Here is a 15,166-nt window from a genome sequence, read left to right on the forward strand (position 1 = left end):
GAAATAGATGCCCGGTTTACTTACCTCCCAAGTATACCTGCTTAATTTACTGCATATCTATTATTTGCGCACTCTTCAAGCGCTCATAAACGCTTACCCCTGCTGAGGCCGTGCGCTGGCTACAGTGTGCGACACGACCTATACTATTGCGTGCCTGCTGCTCGCAGTACTTCACTGTAACTTCTCTATCCATCGCTAATAATCAGGTAAAATCTTACAGTTTTCCGCCTTTCTCGCACGTTTTCTTCGCACAAAGGCACAATATGCACAAGAGTATGGAGAGCAGCTTTACCACATCCTTTATTTTCAGAATTTTCAAAGTATATGAGTGTCGACACATTTTACTCCATTTTCAACGCATCTTACTACCTTCGGCAAAACATTTTTAGCCAGTAACGAAGTGCCGGAAATAATCTATACACTTTAGGCCGTACATGACACCCTTTGGGAGGTGTGGAAATGAGCATCTCTGAAATAAAAAATAAAACTGAATGCCGTGAGTGAACAAGAGACCTCAGTATCAAAGTTTAGAAGGCTAACCTCCAATGCACCGTAGAAAGTGGTAATGTTAACGTTGTATTCCTCCTTCCATCTCTGAAAAGACACGTTGTCAGAAACAAACAATTAGATAACAAATGACAGCTCTATTCATAGCAATGAACACATTCTCTGAAATAACCGTAGAGTTTTCGTCTCACGTATGTTTCTGACAATGTTTCTGTTGATGCATTCTCTGAAAAAGAACCGTTTAATAACAAATAACATTACGTCACAAAGAAGAATCCCTCGTTGCATAATAAGCTGGTCAGCTGACCGGGGTACAGCAAGTGCAGGACAGACTCGCACATTCTTTTTAACTACAACTGCAAACTAGTTTCTTGATCCTCTGTCTGGAGTATATTGTGCACTTGGCTACTGCATGAGGGGCATAAATACGCGTTCACTAGGAAGCCATGCGTTCTACGTTGCTGCCATTGCGGCTACACGCCCGCGCATGGAGATGGCATCGTTCTTCAGCGCTCCTGAAAACGAAGTTTGAAGCATTGGGCTTTAAACTGGCGTGCCTACACCGTACGAAGAGCCGTTCGACGCATTTTTATATGATATGTGCATCGAACGTAATTGTGTCAAGCGCCACCATGGACTAAAGTGCCTCCAGCGCTGGTGTGGCTTTTTGCGGCCCCGCCGTGCGTAGAAAGCTATAGTTGTGTCCGCGTTGCGCGCTTTCTGGTGGCCTCTTCCACCGAGCGTTATGCAGCCCGGGCGGGTGAGTTGGAGATCGGGTTATGAGCGAAACTTCGCTTCCAGCAAAAAAAACAAAAAACAAATCAGGTGTTCTCCGCGATTATTGCATGACTGAGGAGCATCTCTACAACGGGGCGTGGCTGGCCAAATTTGCAAGTGCCCATCTTCACTCAGGTAGAAGCGCAGCGTATATAACGAGAGTTGCGATGCGAGCGCCTCGTTGCGAAAACCCACTTCATTAGAGCGACAGCTTAGTTTTTGGCGTTCCCCAAAATATTGTGCTCGCAACCAATACCTTTAGATAACGATCTTGATAGGCCTCGCCGGGCCGAAGCATCTGGCAAGGAAATTGCAGGTTGCTATGGCTAGGAGCATGGTTATTATTTTGAACGTGTTCTCACCGGGTATAGGGTGGCGTCAAAGAGACCAGTCGTGTACATACATTTGCCAGTCGCAAAATTCAATTCTCTGGCGCTCTGTAAAAGGTAACAACAAGTCCTTTAGATATGATTTAAACCGGCAAAAAGACGGCACCTAGGTGGAATGTTAAATGGCGGACATGAACATACAGGGCAGCGTTAGCTTTATATATCACGCCAGTCAACCAGGAATATCCGCGGTACGCACGATTAGCATCCGAATCTCTATTGCCATGAGAGGACATTTGTAAAACATCCTTATGAACTTTCAAATTCGAATATCCACATCGGTGTTTCGGTGTATGTCCGAGGGGCATCCATTATTGCACGACGAGTGGATGTTCAGGAGGTATCCGTGAATGTCTGTGTATGATCGTAAACTTGCGGCTGATATACACCTTTTAACTGTCATCCCGAAGTATATTTGACCAAGATATTCTGATAACCAAAGTCATTTCACTTTGTTCCTATTAGTAATGAGCTGATTGCTCGAACTAATTGAACACTACCGCTCGTATATGGCACTGCTGAATATATCCCAGTTTAAATAATTGATGCGACTTTCTAGCATCTGACCTGGTAGTTATTGCCGTTTTTTTCCTCTGGCATGTTTTACGGGACGTTGCGTGCACTCTTTATTCGGTGAAAAAAACCTCCTAACAAGCAGTGCTGCAGCCGACTTCAAAGTCGATGCGACCCAATCCTGCAGACAGGTTTTGGCGGCTATAATCATTCCATGGTGCTTCATCGGAATTTCGTTTTTCAAGCTCATTTTGCGCACTTCGTTTATTGAATGGTTATTTGGCTGTGTTACAAAAGTGGTGTGCCACTCACATGCTAGTCAAGACCTTTTTTGGCCCTGAAGCTTTCGTAAGCAGCCCAAGTGTTGTTCTGTAACTAAGTTCAACTAAACACTGACGCTTTGTTGCTTTGGATGAAAGGAGCGGCTGGTCCCTTCAGAATGTAAGAGCGCGTGAACATTACTTTTCGAATGTTATTGTTGGATGGACGGAATGTTATAATACAGTTGCAACCTATTGCGCATTTTGTGCGCCCTGGCGTGGAAGTTACAAACACGCAGTGGTTACAAGCGTAAGGCGATACCTGCCACAAGACATGTTTGCTCGTGTTGGCGTGTGTACCACAAAGTTCCGGAAACGAGTGCCTCAAGCCTCTCTTCTCTGCTTGTGTTACGTAAGCTGTTACGTAAGCTACTCCAGAAACCGGAGTGACAGCAACTGGGCAGAAAACTAGTAAGACGTTACTAAAGATGTTATCAATAAGTGAAATTAGCCTACATTGGCTAAATATTTTATAGTTGTATACCTTGTGCCACACAGTTTCAGTTTCGGTTGCAGGTTGCGGAAGGAAGGTTCCGACGTAACAGGCTAGCATTTCAGAAAACTGCTACGCTAAGCTGCTCCAGAAGCCGGAGTGACAGCGACTGGACAAAGGACAATTATATTACCATATTATGGGTCTTCACGTGATCTCTTACTACCCGTTGACGTCGGAACCATCGTTGTACGAAGTGAAATTTAAGCTATGTCACACAAGAACTGCAATTATGGTTTATTTACAAACCGCAGCCGAATTTCACTCATCGATACATGCTCAGTATGGTCTTACGTATATTTATAGAACAGAAATTCAGCGCAAAACTGATGTCTTTACCCTGCAATACCTTAAGGCTATATTAAGCACTCAGTCCCGGTACAGAAGAGAAATGTTTGGGCGTGTTGGTTCATCGTCAACAAAGCAAAGCGCAAAAAAACCCAAAGGACTACGAGGGGACAGGAAGCGCTTGGCTCCTCCTCGACCTTTGTAGTTTCTTACACTTTGCTTTATTGACGTCCCAGGACACTAGTTGCTTCCTCATATTCTAGTTCATAACAGCACTATAGAGCCATCTGTTAAACAAAACTAATCATTTTTCTTTGATTGCACTACGCGGCATATAGTAAGTCTGGACCTTTTTATAATATCGTGTGCACCACATATTGGCCTCTTTCGAGAGGCCCAAAAGACACAGGACAAGTGGTTAGGATTCGCTCTCTCAGCACACTGCCTATCAACATGATTATGAGGCAAACCTTTTACTGGTGCATACAATTTGTTTCTATTAGGTTTTAAGATAAGTGATTGATTATCCTATCGGGATGATGCCGGTTGCCGATTTTAACAACCTCTCGTACTCTTCGCAACAATCACAAATAGCGTGTAGTCATTGAAGCGCTAATCCCACTAGTTTGGTCGACGCAGTTGGAAAAGGCAGCTTGGAGCATAGCAGAGTCGAACGCTGCTATTGATCCAACTAGCCAGCCCGGCAGACCTCGTTGTCGTCCTGTTTTCCATAACTCCAGCCTGATTTTCTTTAGTTTCGTAATTATAGTATTTGATTAATTTATTATTTGATAACAAGTGATGGCGTCATTATCCATGAAAATTGCTTTATTGGAAAAAGCTTTGCGTGGCAATGGCTTCTATAGCTCATATGATGACAGCCTGCGAATGGAATGCAGGTATAAAGATGTGCAGCATTAGCCTCTTTCTTGAATAAGTACTCGTATTTGCAAATTCAAGATTTATTAGCATCACTGGGACATCCTGCAGCAAATTTAAACCTACAAACTGGTGATCCAAGCAGGACTGAGGGTATTTCAGGGCCGGACAAGCACTGGAGCAGGAAGTACATGCATAATTTAGGGAAGCAAGAGTCATGAGAGGCTAGGCATTCGGAAAGCCTTTTGTATACATGTACCGGTGCGGACAAAAGTAAATGGAGCACGTCATTTCCTTCCATACTTTTTCACACATGGCTTAATAAAAACTAGTATTCGTGGTATGCACGAACCGGTAGTAGATATCGCTGCCCTTTCACTTGGACCATACTGTTTTCTTATATCCAGTGCGGGAGGCATGATTTTATTTGAATGGTAAAGCGCGCTCTGTTTGCATATCTCCGAACCTGTGCATATGATGATTTACTGCCCCCATGGAGTGCCGTATTGCATGTCTTAAGTTTGAACTAAGCTGCCTGGCGTTCCATAATACACTCCGATATTGCACAATACACGGACTTCATTGCACGTCGTCGCTAAGATTCTTCCCACAGAATTCAGATCAAAATTCGAGCACCCCAGGCTGTATACCCACGATGGGTTAGGAACATGATTAGGAACTAGTAACATGCGAGTATATGTGACCGCAAATGTGGTTCACGAATGTGCTTTCATAAATAGAAAACACGAATGATCCAATGCTTACCTGATGAGCGTCTTCAAGGAAGGCATAGCACAGCCTCCATGCCAAGCACAACCTATTGGCTTCCTTCGGAATAAAGAGAGCAGAATAATATGCAGCTAAAATTACGCTGCTAGCGACGTTTCGACAAAAGCTTGCTTTGCAGCCAACATCCCAAACACACTGACATCTTTTAGTGGCCCTAGACCTAGATTATACGTACAATATGAGATGTATTTGCGGACATGAACACTAATTTACGATACGAAGTTTGATCCCGACTCATGTGGTTCGCGGTTCCAGCTGCGACACTGCATAAACGCCGTAAGAGGTCATGCTGGAGCATTTGTTTGACAAATGTATCGCTTTTCCCATTCAGAACTCTGCCGGCATCTCATATATTGCCATTTTATAAGAGCCGGAGCTCTACTTCAATCATGCCAGAACTTAAGGCCACCTGGCTTCGAACATTTTACCTTGAACACTCGCACTGTGAAGCAAACACCGTCATATTAATAAATTTCATCTACGTCGTTCTTTCATTTATGCTAGGTAAATACGTCACACACATAATCCATCTGGGCGAATGCGGGCGAGGTCCGCGAGCGTAGTTTCTGGAGAATCCACCATGCAGCGTGGTATATAGGGTGCTACTCTCGCTAGAGACAGAGAAACCAACCGTGGCAGACAGGCTGCCGAAATCCCCGTTGCCGAGAAGGTTGCCAAGAGCGGAAGCATTTCAAGATGAAGCGACGGCCGTATTCGAATGTGTCGGCGGTCGATGACTTAAGCTCGTCAAACTTGGTTCAAGGATAGTGAACCTTTATAATTGTTTCTCGGCCGCATAAGCCTGTTTACCACGACCATGAGAAACACGCAAAGGCACTCAAAAGCACCCGTGGTTTCGTAAACGATCTGCAGGTAGTCAACAATTACTCTAGCATTTCTTGGCGGCAGTCACATCCTAGCGCAGCCCTGCATACATTCCGGCATCCTGATGCACCGGCTCCACTGCTAGGCTCAATTCTGAAGACCAAATCGTTTCTGCAACAATGTATTCACTTTGTTCTTTTCTTTCAGCTCAGTTCAGTAGCGCTTATTTTCTTTCGCTTGATGTTCATTCTCTTTTGCTTCAAACATGAAAACATTCATGTTTGGCACAAAAGCGAATGAAATAAAATTGCGCACTTCGACATTGACCGAAAAATATTGTATTTGCCGCGATACATGCCGGCAGTGTAGCAGTGCTTTTAGTTCGACTGCATATTCATGTCACTGAATGATTTAGCAGGAAAGCGCTACTACATGGGGTAATTCTGAAAACCACAAGACATGTTAGAAGCCTCGACCTTTTCTTTTCAGAGAAAAAAATCCACTTTTAGCTGATTCGGTCCCTGGAATTTCTTCTGGGAGGCAGGGGTACACTCAACCTCATAGTTATTGCGGCAGATGTTTTTATGATTATTATTACATGAGAAAACGTCCTCGAAGCATAAACTCAAATTCGAATTCAAACTCAGTTTATGTCCGTTAAAACAACGGAGGGGGCTCGAACAAAAAATGAAACAAAATCACTTGATCGCGTTCGAATCCCCTTTACATTGCATACGGTAATGACACGGTTAATTTAACACGGTTAACAGTAAGCAGGTTTATAACTCAGACAGCTAATGCCTCAAATCACCGTGCTCCATAAAGCAGGCCCGCCATACCCCGGCAGAGCGCAATCATCCCAAATTTCGACATTCTGGGGCGCACACGCAAGCATCGAACAGCGGATGAGACACAGCGTTGTGCTCTTGGATAATGGCACATGCACACGAAGATGATTGGCGCCAAGCGTATTCAACTGCCACTATGATGTCGATGATGTCCTCAGTCGCAATCGACACATACCCACGGCGGGGTACTGGCCAGGGTGCATTGCAGATATCAAAGATTAGTAAATAAGTAGGGGAGTATTTGGATACTTGTGAGAATGCAACCGAAAATCAAAAGAAAAAGAAAAGGCAGTAGATTCTCATTCTAGCAGGGGAACCTGCGTGTATAAATCACAAGTCATGAACATAGAAAGCAATAATCTACCGAGAGGGTCCTTCAAGTAAATTCTGCATACGGAAGCGAAGCGTTGGTTACAAATAATTGAATTTTCGAAGACCGGTAAAAATATATATTCAACCGGGAACCCACCGAGAAAAATTTACTGTTCTTTCTGAGCAGCTGAAACGTAATGCAAAAATATCATGTGTTGCGGATGTCCGCACTTAATCAACTCCGGAGAATAAAAATATACGACTAAAATGTGACTTGCTATAGATGTACTAGAGCACTGTAAGCGTTCCCGTTACATGAGTACTACATTTATTTCTAATTCGAGGCCTTATTTCGCAAATTTGCGTAACTTTCACTGAACATGCGTAACTATATGATGCAGTAATGTTAGCTAATGCAAATTTGGGGATACAAATAAAGTAGTCAGAAAACCACGCGATGACAAAATAAAACTGTACGACGCTTAAGCTCCGCCTTTAAGAGTTCAACGCAATAGCGCTTCAATTCCAATGCTTTGAAGACAGTGGATGGGAGCATAAGGCTTTGAATCGGACGGTGGCTAGCGCCATTTGCTGCGACAACGCAGTACGATCGAAGTAATTTTACAGTGAGCGCCGCATCGCAGGTAAGCAAAGTGGAAATGTCATATCCGTCTCGCTTAACTATTACTTCTGCAATTATATTGTTTCTAAGGATGCGCCTGAACATCAGCCGATAGTCATAAGGCTTGGTTTGGTATGGTTAGATTTGATTTGTGGAGTTTAACGTCCCAAAGCGACTCAGTCTATGAAAGACGCCGTAGTGGAGGACTCCAGAAATTTCGGCCACCTGGGGTTCTTTAACGTGCACTAACATCGCACAGCACACGGGCGCCTTGCTTTTCGCCTCCATCGAAAAGCGGCCGCCGAGGCCGGGATTCGATCCCGCATCCTTGGGAACAGTAGTCAAGTGCCGTAACCACTGCGCCACCCTGGCGGGGTCGTCATGAGGCAATGCATACATTAGGTCCACCTTTATTCAAAAAAAAAGCAATGCGGTTCTCTTGCGGAGCATAATATCACACAATGCACGGTACAATTTCTTTCGTTTTACTGTTGACAAATATTCACTTGAAAACCGCACTGAAAGAAACCGCAGACTTGCTACGACTTCTCTATAAAAGCCCTCAATCCCTGCGCAAAACTCTTCAGTTGAAACAACGTACTCCGGTAGCCGCCGCCTCAGTCTGACTTGGTGCTTAAGAAAAGGTCAGTCGTGTCTATAAAAAAAAAACTGCTGACAAGCTGTCGCAAAAGAAGTGGCCCATTCCTAGCCAACCGTCTCTTAATCGTCTGGACAAATTGGTCCGCCTGCAGCGCTCCCATTCAGACGCCCAGTCAAATACAGCGAAATTCCTGTGCAGCTTCTGAATATTTAACCGTAAACAGTGTAACACCTGCATGGCGTACAAACGCTTGCTGATAAAGAACAAGTTGCAAACTGTGATCTTGGCAAAAATAGATAGGCTGGTCCCTGTCCTGTTTTCAGCTTTGTCCTTTATCTCTTTAGCCTGCCCTCTCCAATACTGTTCACTGTCATGGTAAGCCATAAATATTTGTACAGGGCCTTTTACAATAAAGGCCCAGGTGCAGATGTGTTAAAAAGGGCAAAACGAATGCAGGTGGCGCCAGGAGCGAAAACCTTCTTTTTTAAATTGCACACCTGAACCTTGTCGGTAAAAACATGTTTTGGGGAAAAGGGATTATTTATATCCTGGGGATCACACTGTCAAATATGCAGGAAACCAGAAACAATAGACCATGTTGTTTTACACTGTTGGGAAGGAGTATATTTTTGGGATGTATTGTAAAGAATGCTAATAAACGAGTGTCCACTAGACCCGCATGACATCCGGCACTTATGCATAGAAATTGAGGATGGGGTACCATTTGGTTTATTTATGCCCGTGGCACTCTAGAATGGCGGGTTACCAATGTGATAAAGATGCACGGCCTGCCAAAATTCATTTTCGGGAAAGCGTGGACAGGTTTTTGGAAATCCAGAAAGCTGCAGCAGAACCGCCTGAGTGGTTCTCAAGGCTAGAGCCTTTGTTGTGTATGCTGGATTTTCGTGTGTCACATGTAAATAGCGTATGTAAATTGCATTTCGGTGATTTTTGTTGATTTTGTTCACGTGAAATACAATGTGTCAAGACTTGGCCATAAAGGAAAAAAAGGTTCTGTGGCGGAGTGGTTGCATGCTCGCCTCGAACTGCGAAGGAATCGTGTTGGACTGCGCGGGTTTCCGCAGAACTTTTTATTGTTTCTTTTCTTTCACCTGGCTTTGGCGTTATAACTACAACGCCGACACCGGCGTTTCTACGACACGCGGCCCTTAACGCTATTGCCTTAATGGGTATATTTATGTATTAATTGAAGGGGAACATAACCCATCCTTCTAAAGAGCTTCGCCCCGTGTACACATCACCTTTATGACTCCGAGTGCGCAGTGCGCATTCCAATAAGCATCAGAGCAATTCCTAAGCGAATGCTAAGACGAAAATTTAAAGATGAACATGCTTACTGTTTATTAAGACGAAAGCCTTTAATGCCTCATCGTTGTCAGCAGGACTGAGGCAGAGGCTGTCACACATTCGAGAGCGTACCATAAAAATTAACAAACCTTAACTCCAACAAGTTGTCACGCCACATGGGCTCCCATTGAGAGTGCCACACGAACGTTTCAAATATTCTGTGTATTACTTGTACCTTCCTCCTCGCACAATGCAGGACTTGAAGGACATACGCAAGCTTTGCAAACGAAATTATGTTGCAGGCCTGAGCCCTAGCAAACACTGAGATCAGTAGTACTTGCGAGCGGGCTAGTTGGCTAGATGACTCCGAAGACCACCGGCGCTGCATAGTTATACACAAACACACAAGAGAATTAAACCAAGACGTTCACACCGATGATTCGCTCGCTACCAACTGGCTGTTATTTATGATGCGAAGAAGAATGCATCACAAAAACTTAGAGTTACGTAAAGAAGACGACAAAAAATTCAGAAAAAAATGCCAAAATAAAACGAAAATAGTGACAAATTGCGTCAATCTTCTTGTCATCTCCGAACGAAGCAGTTTCACCTCCTTCCTGTGCAGCGCCACCGACGGAACACTGATGCATTCCCCTTCTTCCCCCAACATCATCTTGAATGCTTCGATAATCTATCTTTTAAAACTGTCTTTTGTGCCAGGCAGCACCTTGGTTTCGGTGAACCTTGGTACACAATGGGTACCCCTCGAATCATGTTGATCGTCTTCCGTTTTACAACGAGAGCAATCGGTCGCCAGGTTTCCTGGAGCCGACAATGCGGCCCGCCAATTTCTATGTTCCCTTAGCCTTTCATTGAGGCATCAGCCTGTCTGCCCCACATAGGCCTTCCCACATGTCAGGGGGATCTTGTACACTACACCTGTGCGGCATTTGACAAAGCGTTCTCTGTGCAGTACGCCGCATCCTTCCTTGGTCTCACTCGTTCCATTCACCTTCCTGCACATACTTTTTAACTTGTTCGGTGCAGACAGCATGGCCCTAAATTCAAATCGGCTGGCTATCTTCTTAAGACAGTGTGATATGCCATGTACGTAGGGCAGGACAACAACCTGTCTTCTCTTTTCACTCTCTTTACGCTCTCTTTTTCGGGGTCACATATTCTTCAAACAGCTTTCAGCCGCAGATATCAGCATGCTCCCCGGATATCCACTCCACTTCAACCTCTCAATCTGTAGGTTGACACTGTTGCCCGTCAAGTGCGGACAGGATTTGATCAACGCCTGCTGTAAACACGAGACTGATAGACCCCTCTTGATCAACTTAGTATGACCGGAGTCATACGGAAGGCCTTTTGCCCCTCGTGTCCTATAAAACCAACACATGTGGTTTTCGTGAAGCACAAGTCTGATGTCCAAGTACTGGATCTGTGCATTTTCTGGTTCCTCAAAGGTGAACTCAACCCCGGATGTGCTTTAGGGAACAGTTTCACAATGCTCTCAACCTTGCTCTCTGTGTTTTCTCCATACGGCAGGCAGAACGAAAAATAATCTACATTTCGAAATGCCTTGGCAACTCCAGCTTCCTTCATATTGTTACGTGGTGTCAAGCAAAGAGAGGGCACTACATGGCGACAGGATGAACGATGATTTAATGTCTGGCCTAGCGCGAGGGCTCCTCTCGCGCCACTGCCGATCTTTTTCGCAACACTTCCCGGGGCCACCGAGTGATCGTCCCGATCATTTCGTTGAAGTCGATGGTGACGGGTTGGTGTACATGTTCAAGAAAAGATAGAAAAGAACGATGCGCTTGACACCACGATGATGATGAACACGATGATGTTTGGGTGATCCGCCTCCCCTGGAGGTGTTCAACCATCCGTCACCAGAGTCCACGGGACCGATGGCTCGAGGTCGCGATGAGCGGCTGAACGGGGGTTGCGTGTACATGTCCGATTCCTTTGGGTCCTCCGGGCCTTTCGGGTCCTTCGTCTCGGGTCTGGTTGGTCTGTCTGTTCTCCTCGTCTTCAGATCCGGGCTGTGGGCTGGGCGGTGGTAGTTGGTCGGGTCTGGGCAGGAAGGGCTGGGGCGAAGCTGCTTGGCGATGTCCCAGGGCCCTCGGTCGATGGTCCTGGCTACCAGAAGGCGTCGATGCTCCAAGGCGAGGAGGGAGATAATGTACGCCACACCTCCAACCAAAACATTACGTGGTGACAAGCAAAGAGACGGCACTACATGGCGACAGGATGAACGATGATTTAATGTCTGGCCTAGTGCGAGGGCTCCTCTCACGCCACTGCCGATCTTCTTCGCAACAATGTGATTAAAAACTGTCCTATCACCCTTAGCGAGGAATAGGTCACTCAATATAGGAGCAATTGAAGATATTATGCAAATTCCAGCATCGGTGTAAACGTCTTACTTCATTCTCTTGTGTGTGTGTTGTGTTTGCGTATAACTTTGCAGTGCCAGAGGTCTTCGGAGGGAAACACTGAGAGTTCCCTACCCATCCGAGCCTGTGTTTGTCGCTGCATAGGTACAATTTGAGAATCCCAGTAAGCTGCACAGTTGCGAACTTGGTGCGGCGAAACCCGTGATATGCTCATCATAATTCCCGTTGTCTACCGTGAGGATGATAGCGGGTCTCCGCGAGTGACAGATACTGCGCCTTTCCTTTTCTGCAAACTAATTATAGAACGAATAGCTTTCGCCTCATCACACTTTAGTGGTGGTCCAAAGCGCCCCCTAGAATTTTTTCTTGCTTATTAATCACTGGGTAATGTAAGCAGCCCCAGACTTCAATAAACCATATGAACAAGCAGGGTATCATAAACAAACCCGACAATGCAACGTATTGCTGTCTTTTATGAATCCCTTCATTATCGATCATCCGGTTCTTTCTTTTTCGCAAAGAATGTCGCTGTGTACCTGTAGCGATGCCAAAGCAACCCCCATCTAGGATTGCTGTGGTGGGAACATAGGATTGCACATAGCACATTCGAAATCATATGAATGCTCTTTTCAGGAGCGATGGTCAAATAAGTTGATAATAACGAAGGCATGATCTAACAGCATTAAATACAGCACTCTAAGAAATCTCTTTATTTTGATGCTACTCAGCCATCTAGATAATTTAACTAATTGGATAGATGTGCGTAGTTGCTAGATTACAAAGGTTTTTTTCTCCAAGCCATTAATAAGAAAAGCATTCACTGCAGCTGCTACTAGACTGTAGTGATTTCTGAGTAGATGAAACTTAATATGCTCGACAAATTCGGCAAATACTATTAGCGTACCTTGAAGAAGCCGGGCGATATGTTTAGCCTCATGGTTTCGTCCTTGCAAGCCCAGAACACGGCTGTTGCGACTCCAGCCGTCTTCGCAGTATCTAATGGGTCTATAGCATGAAATCATCAGCAAAAGCATTAGACTAAACACTGAAATGTCAAATCACGGCGTAGTTTTGGCGCACACATATATAACAAAGCTGGCATATTTATTTATTTATTTATTTATTTATTTATTTATTTATTTATTTATTTATTTATTTATTTATTTATTTATTTATTTATTTATTTATTTATTTATTTATTTATTTATTTATTTATATTGGAGCCCCTGCTGGGGCTATTGCAGGAGTGAGGTTAAGAAGAATACATACTAAAATGGCAAGGTACAAAACAAACTTAACATGTTAACACACGCAGTGGATAAGATAATGGTTCTTGGCTGTTCTCATGTGTTTCTTTTAAGAGACATTTCAGAAAAACGTGCCACGGGATGCTTGCATTGAACTGTAACAGACATTGGTTTCCTATAAAAAAAAAAAAGTTAAATGTACCAGCCAAATCGATAAAAAGTGCAATAAAATGACCAGTACGTGGCTTAGACAAAACCCCCTTCAAGGTCAACTCCTAGAGATATTTTGTGCGCGCGGTAGTTTATTACCATTATTTTCAGGCAAAAAGGGTGTTTCGGAAGGGGGTCCCTAACCTTCCACATCTTGGCGCTTTAAAACCCGCCCTTCCGCAAAACGTGACTCGCACTCGACTTGTCGACTTCTATAGCAAATCGTACATCAAACGCTTATTTGGCTCATTTATTTGAATATTGCAAATAGGCATGTTATACATTGTAACTGGATTATTTAACAAAACTTGTAGGCATGCTGCCTAGCCTTTGGAAGAAATAACATCCTCAACAAGAAAACGCTTCTTTATTTTTATATGCGTGTCCATTTATTGCGCTAGTATTTCTCCCAACTTCAATGCATCATTTCTCCCCTCTAAAAGTTCTGCAAACTGCCTTGAAAACAAAGAGTGTTTTTTATGTAGTTCGTCGAGATCATTATTTTGGAAGATTCACGCATTTTCGGCGTATTCCTCGGAGCTTCCTGCGTCTTTCTTTCTCTACTTTATCTATCAAATGTACTCATTGAGTCACAGTTGCGCAGTGGCGCTCAGCATGACCTGCAACACTCCGGTGGCGACCGTAAAATAGCTTTCGTTTCATACTCAATAAAATTTTCTGTGTTTTTTTTTTCTACCAAAATACTGCTTCTTTGCATCATATATACTGGCATAACGTTTCAACCACAATCTGAGTTGTGCTGTTTGCTGAATAACGCACCAATGCCATCTTAGATGCTGCAAGAGCTATGAGAGCAACTTTCTGCGATAAACTAGCCAACAGCAAGCAGACATGAAGAAGACACGAGACACATCAGTAAGTGCACTAGCAACTCAGTTTCTTGCACGTTTCGAACCAACAGTAAACATCAAGTAAATCTGTATCGCCTCAAAGTGCGTGTTTAGTCAAAGCGTCTTCACACTTCAGATGCCTGCACTGTTGAGAACCCATTCCAGTGTACAAAACCATTGCCTCGCTCTCTAGCAGCAGCATATTGTCAGCTTCAATACACCCGTCCTCACTCTGAGCGCCCCAAAGATAATTAACGGTACCACAAGAGGCTCGATGCCAAAGTAGACTGGACGAATATCTTTTCGCAGTACACCGAGGGGCCGACAGGCGGCGTAGCAAGACGGAAAGGCAGCGCAATACTATAGCCCACAGGCAGCGACCGCTGCACCGGAGACGTCGCAAAAGAGGGTACCCTAAGCTTTCGCAATTGCCATCTCAAAAGATCATTATTGTCGTTCTTTGAAGGACAACTGGAGCGAACGATCAGTGAGCATCAGCGTGAAGTAGCCGTCGCCAAGGGCGGCTGCTTCGCACTGATGCTCTAGCCGGTAGTTCAACTTGACCATGCCTAGTTTAAGTTAGTTTTTTCACTGAGAAAACAGAGAATGTAATCTGAAGCATAACATTTTGTTCTGAATTTTATTTGTAGCCACATGGGTTGTGTGTACGTCCAACAATCTCTGGGTACATGGTACACAATGCTGGGTGAAACGGACGCACATGGAAGAAAGCAGATCAGCGCTCATTCTCCCCTAACCTCTTTAACTGATATGTGGCTGCAAAAACGAATGCAAGCTAACCTAAGGGGACCAAGCTTCTTTTCTGCCCCAAAAGAATGCGAGTGGAGAAAATAGCACCCTTCGTCAACGATTGCACCGCTCTCATTATCCGTTCCACGGCCGCTTGCCGAAGATCATATGGTTGGGCGGTGCTTAGCTTTCGTTTAAGAGCACAGGAATATTGAAGTAGTTGAAGGAT

The 15,166-nt window shown here is 44.4% G+C and overlaps 1 protein-coding gene across 1 annotated transcript; it reads right to left on the reverse strand.

Annotated features, from left to right (window-relative positions):
- Nucleotides 1–385: 385 nt before the first annotated feature.
- LOC146195840 (uncharacterized) lies at nt 386–14,754 on the reverse strand. The gene is made up of 4 exons (XM_084596874.1): nt 14,670–14,754; nt 12,784–12,887; nt 4,932–4,994; nt 386–469 (listed from the first exon to the last, which is right to left on the reverse strand). Exons 1-4 carry the CDS (start codon nt 14,752–14,754, stop codon nt 386–388), a joined length of 336 nt encoding a protein of 111 aa, XP_084453000.1.
- Nucleotides 14,755–15,166: the final 412 nt, after the last annotated feature.

The sequence above is a fragment of the Amblyomma maculatum genome, chromosome 3 (genome assembly GCF_055883805.1).
Source record: "Amblyomma maculatum isolate TAMU_Amacu chromosome 3, ASM5588380v1, whole genome shotgun sequence".
Lineage (NCBI taxonomy): Eukaryota > Metazoa > Arthropoda > Arachnida > Ixodida > Ixodidae > Amblyomma > Amblyomma maculatum.